This window comes from Nelumbo nucifera, chromosome 5, assembly GCF_055504915.1.
Source record: "Nelumbo nucifera cultivar China Antique chromosome 5, China Antique-T2T, whole genome shotgun sequence".
In the NCBI taxonomy this organism is placed as follows: Eukaryota; Viridiplantae; Streptophyta; class Magnoliopsida; order Proteales; family Nelumbonaceae; genus Nelumbo; species Nelumbo nucifera.
In genome coordinates this window covers 9,242,643-9,267,155 of record NC_142653.1, presented here as the reverse complement: position 1 = coordinate 9,267,155, position 24,513 = coordinate 9,242,643, and the positions used below count along the sequence as shown (strand labels likewise).

The 24,513-nt window shown below is 35.8% G+C and overlaps 1 protein-coding gene across 2 annotated transcripts; it reads left to right on the top strand.

Annotated features, from left to right (window-relative positions):
* Positions 1 to 10,113: 10,113 nt before the first annotated feature.
* Positions 10,114 to 24,193, top strand: LOC104607285 (UNC-50 family protein). 2 transcript variants are annotated; one of them, XM_010272903.3, is made up of 10 exons: positions 10,114 to 10,450; positions 12,122 to 12,189; positions 17,478 to 17,503; positions 20,327 to 20,417; positions 21,966 to 22,061; positions 22,264 to 22,332; positions 22,683 to 22,741; positions 22,836 to 22,958; positions 23,425 to 23,496; positions 23,579 to 24,193. In XM_010272903.3, exons 1-10 carry the CDS (start codon positions 10,364 to 10,366, stop codon positions 23,632 to 23,634), a joined length of 747 nt encoding a protein of 248 aa, XP_010271205.1. In that variant the 5' UTR covers positions 10,114 to 10,363; the 3' UTR covers positions 23,635 to 24,193. The 2 variants fall into 2 exon arrangements, with proteins under 2 accessions (XP_010271205.1, XP_010271213.1); XM_010272911.3 differs by lacking the exon at positions 21,966 to 22,061.
* The last annotated feature ends 320 nt before the right edge of the window (positions 24,194 to 24,513 follow it).

Here is a 24,513-nt window from a genome sequence, read left to right as displayed (position 1 = left end):
GCTTCCTTTTGTGTGTGTGTGTGTGTGCTTCCCATGGCCCATAACTCGAACAAACGAAAACTTATCAAACGGAGCCAATTCTAAAGCTTGTGTTGATTGCCTATAAAGCACATAACAAATTATTTGCTACTTAATCATACACAACAATTGGATGAATATGTTAAGGGGGGTGATCGGAAACACACTCCGGATCTCCTACCCACAAAGTAGGTGTTTAGGAACGTTCTTGTTTCTTCACAAAATAACACCACATAAGAAATCTGTTTTATGAGAAATTACATGCTTTTTGATTGGTCATTTAAAAAATAAATTCTCATACCACGTCAAAGAAATCAAGAAAGTTGTGTCGTGAGAAAACACCATTTTCTGGTGTTTTTCCGTTTTTATACAGTTACTAGCAATGATGTGTTGATATGGTGTTGAAAAACACCTATGTGGCAGCAACAACAATGGTACCAAATAGAAGATCTAAGAAAACATTATATGAGAAAATGCCTCTCAAGAAACAACATCAATCCCAAACATCGCCAACGTTATCCCACATTCCTCTCACAAGATACTACCACTTGTATTGGGAATATCTCCCCGTGAATAACAAGGGAAGCATTCCCAATGCATGCTTCTATTGTCTTGTATTCAAGGATGTTAGAAGTGTGGACAAGAGATCTAAGTTATGAACAACTTGGTTTGTTTGATTTTGTTGATGTGGCTATTATTTTTTGTTTACAAACACAAACCAAGTATGTTGTTCGAGTTAACATCAACACCCCATAGAATGCGCCTTATGGGCATCCCATAGCAAATCTGAACCGTGTACTAGAACATCTCCCAATGAAAAGTATGGGAAATGTTCCCTATGCATGTTGAGATGTTCATATGGGGCACTAATGTGATCTCATGTTGTTCGGGCACCCCCTAAATAATTGCAAATAATTTTTTTTTATGATTTCCCTTTAAATTCCTGCAATCTATACTATGTTCTAAAACTCAATTTCCACATTAACTATTCATATTGCTTCTCAACCCTATTATAACTTTGTATATTTTTTATCTTAAAAAAAAAGTTATAAGGTCATAGGTCTATTAAAGCTCACCCATAATCAATTTAATTAAGAAACTGAATGTAACATGAGCGTTCTTTTAAAACCGATATATGCATCCAACGGGCCTCTTTTAGTATATGCATATTTCTAAATTGTATAAGGCTGCTTGTTTTATAAAGAACAAAATCTACGTTGTTGTCAGAATGACATGATATTGGAAAGGTTTTGACCAATATCTCCATGCCCATGAGTTTGATAAATACCACCTCATTGGTTAGCACTGTTATGATGTCAATTTTTGGTTACAAGTTTGTTTTTACTTGGTATCATAGTCAAACCTCTTTTTTTCTAAATTAAGAAGAATGTGAATTAAAGTAATTGTTGTGAGTCGTTATCATTAAATAATAGTGTAAGGACAGGGAATTTATGCACTAGGTCCCTACAAAAATATTTATTGTCAAAAGTGGTGTACGATAATTGAATACCCCATACCACGAATGGAGATCAGATCTAGTTCTCACACCTTGCGCCTCACTAGCACCTCACACGCACATCCTACCATGCATTGGGAACATCTCCCATACTTATTAGTGAATATTCACGGGAGATGTTCCCAATGCATGGTGGATGTGCCTGTGAGGCACCCATTTGTGGGGATATTAAAACTCAATTCACTCTACTAACCCATCTACAAAAATGTCACATCATCCATATTTTATGAAATACATAAAGTGCCCATTGAGAAATGCCACCTTACCCATATTCTAAAATCCCCAAAATTTTCATTTCACATGTGACTGGTAATTTCCAATTTTTCCTTCCCTATTCCCCATGTTCACTCCCACCTTAATTTTCACCTCCGTTGAACAACCTAAACGTCTTCACTAAAAAATCTACAACACAACGCCTTTGACACTCTTCACCAGCATTGAGTTGTTGTTGCTTATAGATTTTGATCTTTTTAAAATGCAATTTCATCATATCATACATAATCTATGGTGCTACTTTTTATTCATTTTTTTTAATTGCATTGTTGATTATACACTAGCATCTGATGCATTGTTACATGCAAGATCTATAAATACAACGAACCATGTCTAACTTGCAAGCAACCAGGTAGTCGAGCATGTTTTAACCAACATTTAAGGATACAATTCGTACTAGTCACTAAAAACAAGTATCCAATACTTGCTAACGTTTGACCACTTCCAAGTGTGTATTTATTGTTTATTAGTGTCATTTACCAACTGCATACTGCATTGTCCTTAGTTTCAATAAATAAATCTATTGAAATCATATAACTCACCTATGACTCCATCCAACATGTGTATCTGTGAATTTATGCCAAATGATTAAGAAAAAACTGGATTTAAGAAAAAAATCTAATAAAGAATCTAATTATGTGAGTTCCGTCTGCCGCCATTCTTTTATGGGTCGTGGCAAGGTTGTAGTGAATGGGTCCTGATATCCCCTCGTAAGTGTTAGAGGTGAATCTATGCTAGAGGAATCAAATTAAGTGAAAAGGGAAACTTGATGCATGTAAACTTTTATAATGATAATCTGATTTTGTGAGCGTCATCTGCTATTTTCCATGCGTATTGTGCCACAAGGTTGTGACAAACGGGTAAATAAATCCCCTTACACTTCTAATATCTCATTGAAAGCATTGGAGGTGAATCCATACCAGAGGAATCAAATTATGTTGAAAGGGGAACTAGAGATACATCAAAAATTTCACTACTAATGTGGTTTTTGTAAGTATTGCTCGCCGCTATCCATGTGTATCCTATCGTGGGGTTGTGACGAAAAAGTCAAGTAAAACCCCCTTATCATCCTGATATATTTTTCGGAAGCATTATAAGCATGGTTTTTAAAATTGGACTAGACCAGACAATCAAATCAGAAAAACCGAGAACTGGTCCCCAAAAACCGGATTACCCCCCAAAATCGTTGATTTTGGTCAGCGAACCGCTGAACTAGGCGGTTAACCGTTTGAACGGTTTTGACCATTTTTTATTTTTTATTTTATTTTCTTGTCAGAATGGGCCGAGTGTTCGATTCGAACGGTCTGACCATTCGACCCGATAAATAGACTGCTGACCAGTTCGGTCATCGGGTCGGTTTTAAAAACCATGGTTAGAAGTGAATCCATGCCAGAAGAATCAAATTAAATGGGCAAAAAGATTGCCTGCACATAAACTTTTGCATCGTTAATATGATTTTCTAAGCATCGTTTGTCGACATCCATGTGTATCCCGTCACGAGGTTGGAACGCACTAATCATGTAAACCCCACTTACCATCCCGATATCCTTTCAAAAACGTTGGAAGTGAATCCGTGTAAAATGAATCAGATTAAGTGGAAAAGGGAAACCAAATATACATAAACTTTTTGCATCGCTAATATGATTTTGTGAGTGTTGTTTGTTGCTGTTCATGCGTATCGCACTATGGGATTGTGACGAATGGGTCAATTAAACCCCATTACAATTCCAATATCCTCTCAAAGCATTTAAGGTGAGTCCATGCTAGAGAATTTAAATTAAGTAGAAATGGGAACTAGATGTACATAAACTTTTACACCACAAATTTGATTTTGTAAACGCCATCCGTGCGTATCCCAACGTGATATTGTGACAAATGAATCAAGTAAACCCCCTTACCGTCCTAAAATATTCTCGGAAGTTTTGAAGGCGAGTCCATGCCAGATGAATCAAATTAAATTCGTATAAATATCCCTATATTTTTTCTACTACAATTTGGAATAAAAATAATATAAATTCAATTATAAAGAGGATTTTTATTGTTGGACAAATTTATAAGGCATATAAAAGTTCCAAACAATCTAGTGATGGTGGTTGCTATTAACTTCAAGGTATAACTTGGCTTAAATTTCATAATTCATGTGCCCAGGGTCACATGGTCAATGAAAACTTGGGATTTTTTTAGTAATTTCACAATTCATTATAATTCCTACCATTTAAGCCAAAGTTGTCGAATCGTCGTTGATCAGGACTGTCGAACCGGAAACCATTTAGGCAATCGGTTTCGTTTTACCCCAAACATGGTATTCGGTAAAAACTGTTGAATTAGTCAATGAATCGTTGATCCGGACGGTTTGACTGTTGAACCATTCGACCCGGATAACGGTTTGCAGTTTAGAGCAATAATGAAAAGAGAGCGAGTGAAGAACTCTTAGATCTGAAATCTACTGGAGAAAGAAAGATAAGTTGAGGAGTTAAGGGATGCGTAAGACTGAGAGATCTGAGAGAGCATGTCATAGATCTAAGAGATCTGAGATATACTGGAATCTAGATGATAGATCTGTGTGTGTGTGTGTGTGTGAGAGAGAGATTTGAGACTGAGAGAAATCTCATATCTACTTTCGTCGCCACCGCTGTAGTTCACCATTGTCGTCGTCGTCGTCACCGTCATCGTTGCAGCCTACAAGTGACCTCCTCCTCCTCCTCCTCCTCTTCTTCTTTTTCTAAACTCTTTCAGCCATCGACAACTTCTCACATCTCTCTCACCCTCAAACACTCAAACATTTTTTTATCTTGTATTTATATGCATCTTACCCTAATATTCCAATCTAATGAGTAAGATGACACATCACTAGCTACAATATTTAAACCATTCGAACCGCTGACCCAGAAATCAGTGGCCAGAACAGTTCCATTTCTAGGTCAGTTTTTAAAACCTTGATTTAAGCCACCTAAATTAGTCACTAAAACTACTAAAGACATTTTTTCCTATTTGGCATTAGCTTCCTTGGTTAATAATTAAATAAAAAAGCTGAGATTAACAATGTACATTGGGCGAACACCACTTGGTTGAACAACCAGTTCATTTCATTGATGACTTAATGTACAATCAATGCCAAAAATCGAATGTAGAACATATATTCAATTCCAAATGATGTTTTAAATAAATTCGGCATAAACCCTATGCAGTAGAAATTTCAAATACCTTGATTTTGAGTTACAACAACTCACACTTCTATGCTTGTTGTCCAAATGGGGTCTAACATAGAAGACACAACAAAGGAAGGAAGGGATATATCTCCACTTCCGTCAGTGTGTGCCAATGAAGAAGATCAAATGTGTTGTAGATTTTCCAGCGAAGGCATTGTATTTCAAGCTATTTGATAGAGGTGAAACAAAGATGGGAGTCAACGAGAGGACGAGGGAGATCTCCACTTCCATCAATGTGTGCCGATGAAGAGGATCGGAGGCAATGTGTTGTAGAATTTATGGCGAATGTGTTCAAACTGTTCAAAGGAGGTGGGAATGAAGATGGGAGTGAACGGTGGAATAGGAAAGGAAAATTACTACTTGTATGTGAAATGAACATTTTGGGGATTTCAAAATATGAGTAAGGTGGCATTTTCTCGATGAGCATTTTAGGTATTTCAAAACATATGGATGATGTGGCATTTATGTAGGTGGGCCAGTGGAGTGAATTAAGTTTTAATATCCCCATTGCAAATGGGGATATTTCAATTCTCGTACATCGCTTTTTGATGGTAAATATTTCTTCGGGGGCTCGTGCATAAATTTTCCTTCTTTTTACACCATCTCATGCATCACTTATGTCTCTCATAGTATTTATATTTTCCATTGATTTAGGGTTGGGGGATACCACCTTATTGGTTAACATTTTCACAATATCGATTGGTGATTATAAGTTTTCCAATATTATGGTCAAACCCTTTTATAAATTAAGCAAACAACTAGATAAATAATTATTGCAAGTTGCTTTTTATTAAATATTAATATAAGAGTAATTTCATGTAAAAATAAATAGAAAAAGATACAACTTAACATTATATACTGAAATTTAAATTTTATGGCACTGATTAAAAATAAACTAAGGCAAGTATTTATTTTATATATTATAAATTACAATGTTATTTTCTCAAAACAATTTTTTTTTGAAGTTAGAGAGAATTGCCCAATTTTCCATTGATTTTAAATCAAAGGCATCAATGTGTTCCATCTCATCAAAATACAAATGGAAGTGTGTGATGATGTTAACCCTTCCAACAAATGATCCAAATACAATTATATGCAGAGATGACAATTTGACTTGTCCTTATGGGACTCTACTCTGGTTAGGGCAGTTTTTTTACCACTAATTAGGGGTTTGGGAAATGTGAAACTCTGGGGCACTAGGGACGGTGTGAAGATAGACTCCGGATCTCCTGCTCATGAAAACCTTGCTCACGCTTACCCACAATACACCACCCCTCGTGAATTGGGAACATCTCCCCCCTGCATAATACTATGCAGAGGATGAGATGTTCTCCATGTATGGTTGCGATAAATGTGGGCAAGGTTCTCATGGACAGGAGATCCGGGCTTGTGAAGATGGTATGTGTCCACCTTGTCCCCAAACTTGCCCAACTATCTTATATCTTATATATTAAAAGGATATGGGTGCTCTCTACACACATGAAATGGAATCTACTCGTGCGAATAGATCCCACGTGCGAGCACCCATTTTCAATAGTTAATTATTAATTAATAACAAAAATTACTAATTAATTACAGTAATTAACAGTGTAATAACAATGCACCCATTTCTAGTAATTCGTTACTAATTAATTACAGTACTAACTAATAACATTAATTATTAATTAATTACAGTAATTAATAGTGTAATACATTTCCATTAATTAATTATTAATTAATAACAATAATTACTAATTAATTACAATAATTAATAGTGTAACTATATAATTGCTGTAATAATATTTACTGATTATCACAATAATTTAATAAATATATAATTAATAATTATTGTTATTATAAATATTGTTAATAACTAGATATTTACTTTAATTTTACTTTAAATTAAAATTATAAATATTGTTATTAAAAAATACTGTTAATAAATTTAGTAACCCAATTTTAATAATGATTGATTATTACAGTAATTTAATAAATATATAATTAGTGATTATAATTAATAATTACTATTATTATAAATATTGTTAATAAATATATATTTACTTAAGTTTTACTTTAAATTAAAATTATAAATACTATTAATAAATATAGTAATTATTGTTATATTCAAAATAAATAAAAATGTTATTAAAAGTATTGTTATTGATTATTTAATAAAATATTATAATTACTGACTATTACTAATAAATACTATTAATTTAATTTAATTTTGGTAATTATTAATTTAATGAATATTGTTAATAAATCCTATTCATAAATTTAATAAATACTGTTATATTAAAAATAACTAAAGAATATTATTAAAACTATCATTAATGGTTATTTAATTAAATAGTATAATTACTTACTATTATTGATAAATGTTGTTAATAACGTTCTGACAATAGACTCTTCGACCGTTTAGTTCGAACGGATGGCCCGTTCTGACAACAAAAATGACAAGCAAAAAATTACAAAACCGTTATGGCCACCGATTTTCGGGTCAACGGTTTGATCATCCGGTTCAAACAGAGAATCTGTTATGACAACAAAAATTAATGGCAAAAAATTGAGTTTGTGAGGTCTAGTAAGTAGTATCATATGTGTTAATGTCATTTGAGTGTGTGATTCATATGACCCGAAAAACGGAACCGCTTTGGCCACCAATTTTTGGATCAACGGTTCGACCGTTTGGTTCGAACAAACGACCCGTTCTGATGACAAAAAATTACGAAACCATTTTGGCCACTGGTTTTCAAGTCAGTGGTTCGATCGTTCGATTTGAACAGACAGTCCATTCTGACAACAAAAATTACAAGCAATAAAATGAGTGTGCGAGGTCCACTGAGCAGTATCATTCATGTTATGTCATTCGAGCGTGTGACTCATACGACCAAAAAATGGAACTGTTTTGGCCACCGGTTTTTGGGTCGACGATTCGATCGTCTAGTTCGAACGAATGGCCCATTCTGACAACAAAAACTAAAAAAATAATAAAACTGCCAAAAACCATTGAATGGGTCAATGGGTTGACGGTTCGACCACTCAGGTCAATGGGTCGTTGACCGGTTCAATGGTTTTTGGCCAGGGACTAGGATTGGGGTAAAACGCAACCGGTTGCCTAGATAGTTTTAAATTAAAAAAAATATAAAAAAATGGAAGACCCATTCTGACAACAAAAATTACATGCAAAAAATTGAATGTGTGAGGTCCATTAAGCATTACCATACGTGTAACGTGTTATGTCATTCGAGCGTGTGACTTATACAAATTGAAAACAAAACTGTTATAGCCACCAATTTTTGGGTCAACGGTTCGACTGTTCAGTTCGAACGGATGGCCCATTCTGATAATAAAAATAAAAAAAAATAAAAAAATGACCAAAAACCATTGAACGGGTCAATGGGTTGTTGATCGATTCAACGATTTTTTGCTACGAATCGAGATTAGGATAAAACGGAACCGGTTGCCTAGATGGCTGATTAAAAAAATAGCAAAAACCATTGACAGGTTAATTAGTCAATAATTCGACTGCTTAGATCAATGGGTCATTGACCGATTCAACGATTTTTGGCCAAAGATTGGGCTAATGGATCAATAGGCCGACGGTTCCATTCCAACCCCTCCGCTAGTATATACATTAATAGCATTGGGATGCCCTCTCCGTGTAGGAAATGGAATATACTCGTGCGAGTAGATTCCCACGTGAGAGCAACCCATTTCCTAATTGTTAGATAATTATCTAATTATATTGTTATATAATTATCTAATTATATAAATATATAATAGTTATTATATCGAACTGTTCAAACATTTTTGTTAGAATGGCCGACCGTTTGGCCCAGTAACCGGACCCCTGACCGGTTTGGTCTCTAGGTCGGTTTTAAAAACCATGATGTAATGTCATTCGAGCGTGTGGCTCATACGACCTGGAAATGAAACCGTTCTAGCCACCAGTTTTTCGGGTTAACGGTTCAACCATCCAGTTCGAACAGTCGGACCGTTCGACCCGGTAACTGGACCCCTGACTGGTTTGGTTTTTGGGTCAGCTTTAAAAACCATGATGTTATGTCATTCAAGCGTGTAACTCATACGACCCGAAAATGGAACCGTTATGGCCACTGGTTATCAGGTTGACGGTTCGATTGTCCGATTCAAACATACGGCCTGTTTTGACAACAAAAATAAAAAAATGCCAAAAACCATTCAACGGGTTAATGGTTTAACCACTTGGGTCAATGGGTCGTTGACCGATTCAATGGTTTTGGTCAGGGACCGAGATTGGGGTAAAACGAAAACTAGTTGCCTGGACGATTCCCAATAAAAAAAAAGTACAACCTATTATGACAACAAAAATTACAGGAAAAAATTTGAGTGTGTGAGGTCCATTAAGCAGTACCATACGTGTTATGTCATTCGAGCGTGTGATTCATACGACCTGAAAATGGAATCATTATAGCCACCAGTTTTCGGGTTGATAGTTCGACTGTTCGGTTCGAACGGATGGCCCATTATGATAACAAAAATTAAAAAATAAAAAAACGACAAAAAACCATTGAACGGGTCAATGGTTCGATTGCCCGGGTCAATGGATCATTGATCGATTCAACGATTTTTGGCCAGGGACTGAGATTAGGATAAAACGGAACTGATTGCCTGGATGGTTCCCAATTAAAAAAAAAAAGTCCAAAAACCATTTTATGGATCAACGAATTGATAGTTCAACTGCTCGAGTCAATGAATCATTAACCGATTCAATGATTTTTTACCATGAACCGGGTCAACGGATCAACAAATCGATGGTTCCATTCCAACCCCAGGCCCCTCCGCTAGTATTATATTATACTATATATAAGTGTTAATATATATAATAGGAAATTTATTATATAATATAATATAAATTAAAAAAAAAAGTTTATAAATATACATTTAAGAATGACTAGCGCATGACTGGCTTCCAGCCGAGCCGAAGCGAATATCTAGCTATTCGAAATCGGCTCGCCTTAAATATTTGTACATCATTTGTTCATTAGCATTGAGGAATTGTCTAGTAGACATGCACCTAACAAGCCACTTCTCTAACTGGGCTCTTTGATCCCCAGGCCGGGTCATTCGGGTATTTGGGTAATCAAACTCACAGACTCGCACTGGGTTTGTTGGTCATTTGCAACAAAGTGGGGAAACTCTTCTCTGCGAGGGAGGAGAGAACGGAAGAGGAGATCGCCCGGTGACTGAATTTATAAACGAACGCATCAAACGTATCGATTTTGAATCCGAATTCTAAATTGTAATCCACTCAAATCGAATCGAGAGCGTGGTAACAGAAAAATCTGACGGAAATCAAAGCTAGAGCGGGAAAGAAGAAGACGACATGCTGCCCACCGTCTCGAAAGGGCGCACGCACTCTAACGTGCGCCAGAATCCTGTGTTCCCTCAGTACCTCCGACGAATTGTCAAGGTTGTATTCTGATCCCTTAATCTATATTCCTCATTTCCCCCTAATTCCGTGGATCTCGTGTTCGATGATTTTTTTTTTTCCCCTTGTTCCCGTTATTTTCCAATTCAGTTTAGTCAAGATTCGATTTCTTTCTCATAACTGTGGACTTGTTCGACTTAACTGAGAGCTGCCCCTTGATCCGTTTGGGGTGGTTGCTGATATGGGGGTGGGAGGATTTAATCGGCTAGTTTCAATATTCTACTAGATTGTAGTAAAGAGTGATTTTAGTTGTGTCCAGAATGATTTGAGATTTCATTGATACGATTCGGCAGTTTTGAGATTTGTTTGTGGGTCGTCCGGAGTATTTCCTATTTGAGGGCGTAGCTGAAGTGATTTTAGTTTGACATTTTTTTTAACGAAAAGAGAAAGTGGGACACTCTGCAAATTCCAGTGGAGATGAATTTGGGCGGTGCGCTTATTTCTTTGTGCGGATCAATGCAACGGATTTTTGTTTTTGATAAATGCAACGGAATTGTGACGGATGTTTTTTAGAATATATGACCTTACCCCCTTTTCTCGAGGCCTTGGCTATATATCTGCACCACAACCATGAGATCATCAGTTCAATACTTGGTTTCTATTTTCTAGTGTAGAAAAATAATATAAAAGGCCTCTTCTATCAATGAAGAAGTTCAATAGAAAAGTATTTGGCCGACTATCATGAACTGGAATATGGACTGTCAACATTTGGTAGATGAGAAGGAAAAACGCTGAGGAGATATCTGGTCTTGATTTTGCAGAAGAAAAGCCATGCTTATTACTTGATGGGATGGGAAGCTAACCAATGCCAAGGTGTTTTGGCCTCCCTAAGTAGGTCTGCAAGTGATGTTACCCAATTTGAAAAGTTTCCACTACGTCAGCCTTGGGTTAGGGTTTAGACCTATTGAATATTTGTCAAATTTCCAACCCAACCTGACCCAAGTTGCATCCCTATCCCTAAGTAAATGATTCTTTGGCTATAAAAAATGTTTAACTCAGTAAATTTAATAAGGAAACATGGAATAAACTAAAAATCTGTAAGAGATATAAAGTATTTAGGCCTACGCCGCGTGCCTAGAACCAAATTTGCTAACTATGTACTGTCAAATTAGACTTTACTGGCAGAAAAAAATTGGAAGGAGCAAACTGAATAATATATACTTCTAATACTTGAGTAGAACTACTGAATTTGAGTTAAAGCAATCTATTGGTACTCTATTGGTGATAAGGGTCTGGGATTGCTTTGCGTTGACTAGACTGGTGGCAAGCCCAGGCCAAGGATATTTACCTTTATCTTCATATGTCTTCTTCATTGAAGTATTTAAGTTTTACAGCTTTTTATGATATCTGACACTCATTGAAGTATTTGGAGTTATAACTTGTTGTTCACTTGCTGAATGCTGGCTTTATTCTGTCACTTAAGATTATTATTTTTTTAATGATTTGAGCAGTCAAAATGGAATATTGCATATTTTAGCATTGGAAATTCATTTTAAAGTACATGTTTCCTATTATAGAAACTGAACGTTTGTTTGTGAATATGTTAAAAACTAAATTCTTAAATGAGTGATATGTGATTTGTTCTTCTCTAGTTCTGGTTGATACTGTTAGTTCGTTATAACTAACTTAAAATATCATTTTCTTCCTTTGCAGTGGGAACAAATGGATATTGAATATACTTTCTGGCAGATGTTTCATCTCTGCACCTCACCAAAAGTTGTGTATGTATATATACTTCTCTGTTCATGATAAACAATAGTATCAAAAGAAAACGTTTTCTTTGACTGGATCCAAAGATCAGCCAACTTGCTGGCTGAAAGTTTGGACTTTGGCAAGGGAGGGCATAAACCCCATCTCTAGCAGGAGATTTTGCTAAGGAATTATCAGTCTTCCTAATCCATCTGAATAAGGGATTCAGCCTGCTTGTAATAATTCAGCTTCCCTTATTTCATGCCTATAGGCCCATGGAAGCTCTTCCCCTGCATTATGCCAATTAGTCACCCTCTGAGAGCCCCCTTCACTTCCATCCTAGACTGACTCAAAGAGCAACAAAGCTTTAGTCCTTGCAGTACAGAAAGTAGACCCACTCTGATTCAATTCCCAACACCTATAGGCCTCAAGTTTGCCAAGATAACTTTTCAATTGTGATTTCTTACTTCTTCCTAACCTCTGGAATTCCCGAATTACTAATGTGATAGCCATCAAATTTCAGTTTTAGAGCTCCTCTAGATGGTGACACCCAATCCATGGAGATAATAGGTTTTCTTTTAGAATGGGCAGCTGATGCTTGCCAGTTCTTGATATTGTCATCTGTGTCTGTGCTCAAATCTTTAAACTCTTCTTGTCTTGTCCCAATGAACCACCCACTGTTTCCTTATATCAGGCTTCTGGTTTTTCCATTGGTCACCAATCAATTTATCCCTTTACTTGTTTTTGAAAGGTGGTATTTCATTAATAAGAAAATGACAGACAACGAGAGGTTCCCTCAAATACAATTGAGAAGAAGCAAAAGTACTAAGGATCAAATTACATAGCAAAGTTTTCTTTCCAAATGAAGCTGCCCCAATGACTATAGAAATGATTCCACTTCAGACCCCAAGAGAGACTGTCAATGGAGACCCATTTAACCAGCATCCTTTCTATTTTGCCATAAATCCTCTCCACCGTCATCGACTGGTTCTGAAAGTCCTGCTATCTCTTTCTTTCCAGACAACCCAACTTATAGATAAAGGGGCCAGCTTCCCATAAAACTTTACCTGTTTAAGACAGACCCCCAGCCTCCAAGAAGATAACATGGTTTCCAGACCTAGGGTTCCACCCAATTGGCACCAAAAAGCTTCAAAACATGAGTCCAAGCTGCATGAGAAAAATTGCAATAAATAAGTGTATGCTGAGCATTCTCTTCTGCTACCCCACAGACTGCAAACGTTTATAAGAATCATTCCTTTGGATTGTAGGACATCAATAGTTTGAATCCTGCCTGCTACCCACAAAAAGAAGATCACTTTAGATGGAACTCTTTGCTTCAAAATCTAGTGTAAAGAGTTCAGATTTTTTACTCGACCAACCCATGCTGTCCTCCCTTGAAGGCTGAGGTTTAGTCATTTCCAAAAGTTGCATCAGATAATAAGGCTTCTACATTCCAATCATCAATTTATTCCTTTACAGTAAAAAGAAAAATAGCATGGGGAGAGAATTGAACATAGATAGTGCAAACATATAAATCACTCACATAAAGAAATCAATTAAGCCAAAGTATTAGCATGATATTTTAACATAAATATTTTGTTACTGGTAATGGATATCCATTACCATTAGAAATACAAAATGTACAAGAGGTACACACAGAGGAGGAAAAACCATGGATAAAGCACAAACAACCATGCACCTCTACTCCTGAAAGGAGGCTAAAGCACCTCTCACATGCACACAATTCTAGTTGTTAATCCCTTGAGGTATTTGTCCCCTCCCCCCTCCCAGTGCCTGAAGAGAAGAAAATAATGTGATTGTGTCAATGGTGTCTTAACTGCTTAAGCATTTTGTTTTTGCCTCCTAAAGTTAGTGGACTATCGTTTTCCCCAGAGAATCATAAAAAATGCTATGCCAATTTTGGTTTTGCTCAAGATTCTAATGCAGTAGTCTGAATCATGGTTGGAAAACTCAGACTTGGCTGAGATGCTGAGTTGCCTATGAACTCACTCTTTAGGTCCCTATGTCAAAAAGTAAGATCACTTGGTTAGGTTAAAAAATGACCAGACTTGGCCTAAATTACTCCAAATCTTCTTCCATTACAATGAATTAAGCAAGCCGTCCAGATTGAACTGACTTTGGGATGGGGTTAAAATTATCTAAAAGTCTTCTATACTATTTCAACTTCAAAACCCTAATAACTTCCTACCTCTCATATATGAGAGATTTTGTAGCAACCTTGAAAAGCTACTCAAAAGTCTTAAACCTTTGTGAGATCTGATTTGCCCTTTGACTGGTTCATCTATTTTTTCCATCAAAAGAGACTAAAAAATAGAATACTGAAACCAATATGATTAAAATAAAATAGTCATGGAACTACATGAGCCTTTTTCAATTGGCACTACCCTTTAATTTATTCTCTGCCATCACTGTCCTTTTTCTGTTTAAATCTCACCTTGTTGGTTGTTGCTGTTCCTCTTTTGTGGTCCTTTATGGTAAAATGAACTTGGTAAAAAATTAAAAGGCTTAATTATTTAAATATACCCTGAGGTTTTTCTAAACTACTTAAATATACCTTGTGGTTTCTAAAACAACTAAAATATACTATGTCAAAGCATTAAATCATTGAGATTAACGGAATTAATTTAAGGACAAAAATGCCCTTCATTCTAAGTAACAGAGGTTGGTTTATTACAAAGGTAGGTTGTGGATAAGATCGTTGATTTATGCCAAACACAGTGAATGTGGGCATTGTCTGACCTCTTGGTTTTAAGCCCATAAAAGCAGAGCTCTCAGAATTTAAGCATCATCATACAGAACACTATAACATAGTGAATGGTGGGATCTACCATGAATCTCATCTGTGGTGCAAAGTGGTGACCCACCATACACTAGCACTAGGTAGCAAGCAGTTTTCCCGATTTCCCTCCAAAAAAGAAAAAAAGTTTTTAGAAAAAGATCCATTTAACCCTAAATCCAGATAACTCTTGTCCATTTCTACAAGATGTCAGTATTCTTTGTCAATCTGACATATTCAACCCATGGGTCCTAATCAGAAGATTCACTTTTTATGCACATCATTTGATTGAAATTTCAGGGTTCCACTGAATGAACATTTGAGATTGAGGATCATATATTTCATTGGCCAAGGTTGTCATATACTACCTTAGTTGTATAGGTGCTAGAAGTCAAAAGGCATGTTTTGAAAATTTGAGAAATGGGCAAGGGCACTTTTGAGCATCAAAAAGGCAAAGGGCAAACAGCCCAAAACGTTTCATTAATGGAGGGCCTATTTGTGTCAAGTGGGGCCACTTGACAGGGTATATTTAAGTTGTTTTGGAAACAACAGGGTATATTTAAGTAGTTCCGTGAAGCTGCAGGGTATCTATAAGTAATTAATCCAAACTAAAAACTTTCATTTTTCCTTGCATCTACTTCCTTCTATGTGTGTATGTGCTCAACTAAAAGATATTTTCATAAAGTTAAAAAAGCAAAGACATGAGTAATATATTAGTGCTTAGCTTCCAACTCTTCTTGTCATGGAAATAGTGTTTGATATTTGATGTTCAGAATCACATTGAGGCGAATATACATTTACATGCAAGATATATATTAGATTTTACCTGGTTACTTGATCAAAAACTTTCAGTTGCTGTAACTGGCGAGGTTCATTAGTTGAGTCATCTTTTTGAAGGCTGGATAAGGCAGACCTGAGTCCCAAGTTTCCAATAATGGTCTGAAGTTATTTCTTCTACATCAATTTTAAACTTCCCAATCCCAAAATTAAATGCATGAGACTTTAAGGCTGCTTTGGCTTTGATAGAAAATAAGTGAGAAACAGAAAATCAGAGGGAAAGTTCTTAAGAAATTTCAAACAATTCTTTAAGAACTTTCCCTTAACTTTCTGTTTCCCTATTTTTTCTGTCAAACAAAACATAGTCTAAGTGGCATCCTGTGATAGCCAGTTAGTTTATTACCCGCTTTTTATTGGTAACTGCTAAGCTTTATTAGATCATTAAAAGAATGAAACAGGTGGAAAATGCCTTACATCACCGATTATAGGCTGGCAACATGACACCTACCCATGAATTCATCAAATACAATTACACTTGTTCCAAAAATAAATTTCCCTTTTTCATCCCTTGCTTAGCCAAAGAATCATCCAAAGCATTTGTTCATCTTTGTACCCATGGAAAGCTTGCATTTAATTCCTTGTCCAAGTAACTTCCCTCGTAGTGTTCTGGTATTGGCATCGTCCTTGAGTGCAACCTTTCAACCAAGAGATCACCTCCTCTGTGTCTCCTTCCACTATTATATTCCTTAAATTTATTGCTCTCCCAGTCTCAAGCCTGTAATACTGTTGGCATTGTATCCCTCAGAGAGTCTTCATTATCTGATTGGTCCCAAATAAATCACAAGAGTGACACAATTCTGATCTCTAAAAGCTCCTATACCTGAAAGCCCAGGATTACCAATGCTGCATCTGTCAAAGTTCATTTTATCGCATTATCACTTGGCATCTAGAAGAAGATGAAGATTGATAAAAAAAAAAAAATCTAGAAGAAGATGAAGAGACTATCAACTCCAACCCTCTATAGATGTTTTCCAAAGAGAATGGTGGAAAAGAGATCCAAAGTTGATAATAGGGTGGCTGAAGGAACCAGAAACAGTGAGTTGGAAGTACAACGAGTCTATGAAAAAGTTCAAATGGCTAGTTAGAGACATGACTGTTCTTGTGAAATGGGAAAGGCGGTCTGCAAATGGAATGGCTGATTATTTTGCGAAGATGGGAGTGTTTAAGTCTGAACTGTTCTTGGCTCGGTTGTAATTTGGGTCACACCTCGCGTCCCTATTGGGATAGTTTGTCTTCTAAATCTTGATGTAATCCCTCTTTATTAATAAAATGCTATCATTTATCAAAAAAAAAAAAAGGAGATCCAAAGTTTTCATCCAATGCACCACTCTGATACAACCTATGATAAAGTTTTTACTGGCATTGATTATTTAAATAGCATAAGATTAAAAACAACCCTCCCTGGAAAAAGGGAAGAATTTACTTAAACATTTATTATAGATTTTAATTCTTTTCTAAGTTTCTAACATAAAATATACCTAGAAGACCAATTGTCATTCCATGTAGCAAATATAGGCTAATGGCATTTTGAAGAATGCAGGCAAGTGAAATTGTGTTGTCTCACCAGAATATGGATTTCATATAGTACCTAAATGTCTTTTTAAGAGAATATGCAAATATTGTTGAAAGTTATCTAAATATTTTCTGTCTTTTGCATGTGGAACTGAAAAATGGAGCATGATACAGCTATCAGCACACTAAGTACCACAAGCGTAAGTCACCTTTTATGCATTTTCTATTTGCTATAATGTTGTCAATGATCTGGTTGATGTTCTGAAGCTTTAAGTGGTATCTTCCTATTATGATATTTGGTGCATTTTACTAGCATATTCTTCTTCTGCTGTGTGGTTTTGGTTGTAGTTGTATACATTTTTATATGCGTTATTGATTTGAGAATACATTCTTCTCATAAAATTATGGTTGGACTGTACAATTGGTTGCAGTTGTAATTAAAGACACACAGTAACCCCCAGAGCAGTGCAGCAATGATATTGAAATTCATATATGGATACAGGCTGTTGTCCTTTTCTTTAAATGAAAAGGCACAGTAAGCCATCATGCTCAGATGGATGTTCCCTTGTAGGCTGGATCTATCTGCTTATTTGAGATGGGAGATATATTCAGAGGTAGTGGAGGTGAAGTTATCCTTGTGCACTCTGGTCCTATTGAAGAGGGGAATTCAGCTCCAGTGGACTTTCTTCTCCCTTCAGGGTTATATTGGCTTTTCAATGGGTTTTGTGTGCTTCATGGTAGAGGGTAATTACTAGATTGTTATTAGTTGATGACTGGCTCCTTTGAGGTTGAGTCACCTTATCATAGAGGCAAGATCCCTGTCTTTGAGGCTAAAGCACGTATTCTGCTAGATCTGGAGATCTGCCTAGAGGGTGTAGAGAGACTTCTTGTATCGGTGCTAGGGGCTTTCTTGTGTGTTTGTTTAGTTTTGTCCCCCCCCCATTTCACATTGGTCATTGTTAATGATAAAAAAACCACTTAAACAATATTTTATAGTTTTGCTATTTTGATTTCTTTTTCCGTTTTCAGCATCTCTCTTGTTAGAGTTCCTTACAGTTTCTGTCAAAATTTCAGACCAAACCTGTTTTATTATTTATTTAGTTCAGGTTTTAGACTTTTGCAAGTAACATTTATATCTTGCATCAGACTTGATTTGATATATTTTGTTCATCAAGCAAATTAAAATAATTTTTAATGAAATCAGTTGTATCTTGGGCTCAACTGTAACTTAACTTTAGTGTTTGTGGAGAGTTGAGAGATTTTATCTCTGCTCCTTTGTAATTTGTCTCTTTTTATTAATGAAAATTTCAGTTGTTGATCAAATTATTTTTAATGTTCTTCAAGTTATATTTTCATCATCTTGGAGTACTTTTATTGAAAAAAGATTGACAAGTGGAAGTATGAAGAGAAGTCGGGGAGGAATGGAGATATAGACCCAACAAATCATGTGAGAAGATTTTTACACAATACGAAACTATATTCTTACCTGCACTCTTGAAACAACAAAATATTCACGGAGTTGGCTGGTTCTTGAATCTCTTCAGCAATGTAGAATTCATACGTCCAAAACTGCATTTAATTACCATTAACATAAGCCCCCATCTACCGTAACTTATCTTACAGATAACCTTTGTTCTCTAATTACTAATCAGAAAAGAAAAATTATTAATGTATGTGTGTATGATATTATAGTACTAAAGTGGCCCCAAAGACAGAAGACTCTTTACAGTGTACCTCCCTCTACACCCAAGACATCATACTGATTATAAATAGGGGTACATTTGGTTACCTTATTTGAAGAATTTGCAGCACATTGAGCTCTGGCCCTTTATAAATTTTAACAAATGTTCAAACCAGTCCCACCCAAGTTGCATCCCTAATTATATGACAACATCCCTTACTCTTAAGACCTTTGAATTCATTGAGAGCTAGAGACCTATGACCTATCTACCAAGAAACCTCCCACATTGGAACAAAGACATGCCAAAGGTGTCTCCATGTTGTCAAAGATCCTTCGGTTTCTTTCTTTCCAAATAGCCCCCCCAAAAAAAAAAACAAAAGGGACCAAAATCCAAATAATGGAACCCCCAGATCCCACTGAAAGCAAGGCCAAGAAAGAATCATTTCCATCATAGAATGGGGGTAGGACCAAGAAATATGAAACAACAAGCAGAAGACTCCCCAAATGAAAGATAAAAGTGATTCATTGGTTTTTCTTGGACTTGTACACATCAGAACAAAAATTAATCTACATCCCTGAGATGATTATTAGCGAGCACCTTGTCCAGAAAGGGCAGCCACATAAAAGCCTTAGCTTGAGGGTGGGAGTGAGGGGAACACCTTCACAAGTGAGAATTTACTCTTAATTGGGATATTTTACTTTTTTCCTTTGTCACTCATGAAGGAAAACTGAAATTTTCACTTTATTAGAATCTTATTTCATGATTGATCTTGATATGCGAATAATTTACTACTCATATTTGTGAGGGTGTTACTTTCTCAGAGTTACCCAGATATCCCAATGAACATCTATGAAAACTTTAACTTTACCTCATCTCCCTCTGCAGTAGTCCCTGTAGCCATAATATCTTGGTAATAAGGGTATGACCCCTTTCTTCCTTGGAATTTCCATCATCAATTCCTTGGACATGGTAGAAGTTAAAAGCTGATTTTTTTTTTTTTTGATTCCTTTAAGTTCAAAGCTGATTAGACACATCTTATTTGTTGGCAGTTGTCACAATGGTGGCAATATGAAGGAACATGTTGTTCAAATATTCTTTTGTTGTTTTCTTCTCATACCTACAACTACAAGATTTTTTCTCCTTTGTCTGGGCAATTGGCATGTAGAGAGGTTGCATATATAATATTCTAAACCTATTTCAGTTAAAGTTGCTACTTGAGAATTGAGATTTCTCCAAGTCCTGTTTCCTGATGTTTATGCAACAATTGCAAAAGCACAGGAACTTTCTTTCATTCTTATGGTAAATAGCTGAGTTAGAATTTGGTCTTATTTTTTGTTTCAGAAACAAAAAACCAATGGGCACGAGATGATCCTGCTTTTGTTGTAATCTGCAGTCTCCTTTTAGTAGTTGCAACTTCGGCTTATTGTGCTGCGTAAGTTTCTCATATGCTTGCTTCTCATGGATCTTCATCATAAAAGTACATATTTTTCACTTATTGTTTATAAAATCTTGTTTATTTTTCTGAGATCACAAAATGATAAAAGAAGTAAATGAGTCTTTGCACATTGATATTATTTTTAGTAAGGGAAAATTCCCGATTAGTACCCTGTACTTTGGGTCTAGTGTCACTTTGGTCCCCAAACTTTAAAATGTGACAATTCAGTACCTGAACTCTCAAAATATGTCAGTCCAGTACCTACCATTAACCAACCGTTAAGTGGTATTTGAAAAAGACACAAATGCCCTTCAAGTGTCATCTAATTTTCTTTATCAACCATCCAAACGTTGACAAAAAATTAACAGTCCCAAATCCTTGCCTCTTCTATTCAAGAAAGTTGGGGTCAAGTCTTAGTGGCCATTCTGGTGACCTCAACATTCTTGAATAAAAGAAGCAAGGATTTGGGATTGTTAAATTTTTGTTAACATTTGGATGGTTGATCAAGAAAATTAGATGACACTCGAAGGGCATTTGTGTCTTTTTCAAATGACACTTAATGGTAGGTACTTGATTGACACGTTTTGAAAGTTCAGGTATTGAATTGTCGCATTTTAAAGTTCTGGGACCAAAATGTCACCAGACCCAAAGTACAGGGTACTAATCGGGAATTTTCCCTTTTAGTAATTGATGAAGTGACAAGTATAATTTTTTATTTAAGAGGTAACCTGTTTAGATCATTAATGTGTGTACTTTTAGCCCATTTTTAATCATATTTATTTTACTTCACATTTTTCAATAAAGGCCATACATTTCTATTGTTCCCCACTCACCATACTGGTTTCCTCCTTTTTATATAAAAGAACATTTTTTTTTTCTGATAAATTATGAAAGAACAAAAATTTCCTTTCTCAGTTCCTTTGAAACTAAAGCTTTATTTGTTACTTATCCTCTTTTCCATTTTTATAATTATTATTGTTCTTTTTATTTCTTTTTCAAATCACTTTTTTCTGTTTTTTTTTTTGTAGTTATTTTTGAATGCCATTTTGTTGATGATGTATCACATCTTTACATTGCTTGCCACATCATTTTCACTTTGTGCATTGCTTCCAATTTGTTGGATCATTTCCCATTTATCATTGTGTTTGTTTTTTATTAACATGATGTCCAAATTGTTTTGCAAAATATTTCCATAATAAATAACTTTCTCTTTTCAAATGTGTTTCCTGGGAAACGAGAAACTATTATATCACTGCCAACCTGACACAACCCTCCCTTATCTGGGCTTGGGACCGGCAACGTAGGACAAGCTCACAATGGTGGATTTGGGACAAGGCTTAGATAATGATCATAAACTAATAGGATGTTAAGTTATGGACAAAACCCATTTCACCAGTTCACATTTCATGGCCAAATTCTTTCCGTCAAAATTGGGTTACCTCTAGGGTTTATTTTAGATTTTACAAAATTGCTTTCTTTCCCATAAAATATGCATTGCTCTGTCATATCAACTCTAATTTTTGTTTTGCTTTTTATTCATTTCAGATATGATCACAGTATGGCACATGCTATTTTTACTGTTATTTCAGTATTGATTTTTCATTTCTTGGTAACTGGAGTAGTTCTGGCTACATGTTGCTGGTAAGCCTCAAAATCTAAAAATAGAGTATAATATACTTGCTTAATGTTTAATATTACTCAATGGTCAACACAAAATAAATTACATCAGTCGACTCTCCTTTGTCATGGTTATCTATCTGCATATATTGGTTTAATTCTTGACTTATTGTTAATGCATAACTGTACTCAAGGATGGATGGATTGCATGCCTATTATCTTGCAGGTTTCTCACAAATTCTTATCTTCGTGAAGAGGCTCCAAACAGCCATGTGGTTGAACAACGGGTTGAATGGCAAGTCATGAAACTTTGACTTTATTTCTCAATCAGAAAACATACTAGTTATGGGAGCTCAATTAATGCTCCACAAGATACAGAATTTATTTGCCTTGTTTATTTAAGTAATTATTCTCTTAGGGTCATCAGTGGCCCTGATACAATCTCAGATATGAAAGTGACATTGTTGAAACCTGGCTGATAAGGATCAGAAAACATGATGAAGCAAATTAAGCACATATTGGTCCATTTAGTTTTATCTGCCTACATTTGATTTTTATGTGAAAAAGGATACATTTATATTTGCTAATGAACTGAGTTTAACATTGATTTCTCTTTGCTGATCCCCTCCCCAAAACGGAATGAAGGCTGTATGCATTTGATGTGCACTGCAACTCTTTCTTTCCACTGTTCATCATGCTATATGGTAATTTTTATACTTACCTTGGAATGCTGCTAATATAATTGACTTTTATTACATGGCATCAAGATTTACTGATATATCTTTCTGGTTTTGCTAGTGATTCATTATTTTCTGTCACCTCTATTGGTGGCACATGGTTTCATTCCGCTGTTGCTATCAAATTTGGTTTTCATGGTGGCCATCTCCTATTATCATTACCTCAACTTTTTAGGATATGATGGTAAACTTAAAGTCACTATTTTCCTTTTTATACTTCCGTATATGGATGAGAATATGGGGGTGGAAGCAACTATTTACCTGTATCTGCTACACATGGCACACTTAGGTGTTGCATGCTTCATATCAGTACCATGAGTCAGTCAAGTAGATCATAGTCCAAAAAACTCGGTAGATACTCCAAATCTTTTGATTTAATGAAAAGCTGTCAGAAAGGTCATTAAAGGTTTTGGAATATCCTGTTCCTAGAGTTTTGGTTCTCAGATATAATTGGAAAACCACACTGGATTTTGGATCTTGACTGGCATGTGGCATGTGTAATTGATGCAGAGGGTAGTCTTCCTTTCCTCAAATATTCCTTTTTTTTTTTTTCTTTCGAGTGTTCAACATTGAAAAAATTTGAATTCTGGTTTTCAGATTTCATGAGTAATATTTTAACTATGTTCTTTATTGGATGAAATTGCTTACAGTGCTGCCCTTTTTGGATAAGACCACCTTCTTCTTGTATCCTATTGGTCTCGTCTTCATCATTTCTCCTCTATGTAAGTGTATATGATATTTGATAAATATACTTCTGATGGAGGCATGACTGCAGGGAATTAATTTGTTACTCTTGCTTTGCAGTGATTCTGAGTGGCTTCAACCCTACAAGATATGTTATGAATATTTACTTCAGTTAGTGGCTTTGATTTGCTTGAGGCTTAACATTGCCTGGAGCACATGGTGCAAGGTGACACACTAATTCAAGACTGGCATGAAGACAGCTTCAACAAATGCTTTATTACTTAGCTTCTTATAGGACAGGGTTGCCTAAATTGTATAACAGTTATTCGTTTTACCTTTCGTGTGGAGCTATTGTTTTTGGGGAAGAGGTGCAGAACAAGTCAGGATGCTGCAAATCGTTTTTGGGGAAGAGAACGCATTAGGCCTGGTCGAAGTAACTCTTCTCGAGTTTTGATATTTGCATGCTGTCTTCATTTCTAAGTCGAGCTAGCTCTGAACTAAATCTGAGAACGGAAGAAAGTATGAACACGTAAGTTTCAGGTGCCATCAAATATCTCTCTTGCTGGAGAGATCTCAATGATTGCCAGTTTTTCTGTGGCAAAATGCAAGTATCTTTATATTGTTGAACGGCTATTGACATTACTTTTTCGTTGCTCTGTAAATCAAATGAAAATCGGATCTAGACAACTTCAAATTGCATGTCTTCCAACAAAAATCAAATGAACCTTTTTCTTATATTGGAGTCTCTACCCGCGTAAAGCATGCTGAAGCAGAAATTCGAATAAAGATATCCAGAGCATAACTGGAAAATTTTCTAGAAATATGGAAGTGCGCAGGGATATAGCCATGAATAAACATCTTCATTCAACGGGGCGCAGCGTAGGAGCTTGCAGTTGTGAGTTGTAGAGCCAACGAACCTCACAAGTCGTAAGTGCATGCCATAAACTCAAAAAACACGTTCTCATTCTTCCAATGGCGGATGTCACTTCTGTTAGACCCTGATGCTCGTTTTTCATCCGATGATTTGAAGAGATACTCATTAATCGGTGAGAAGT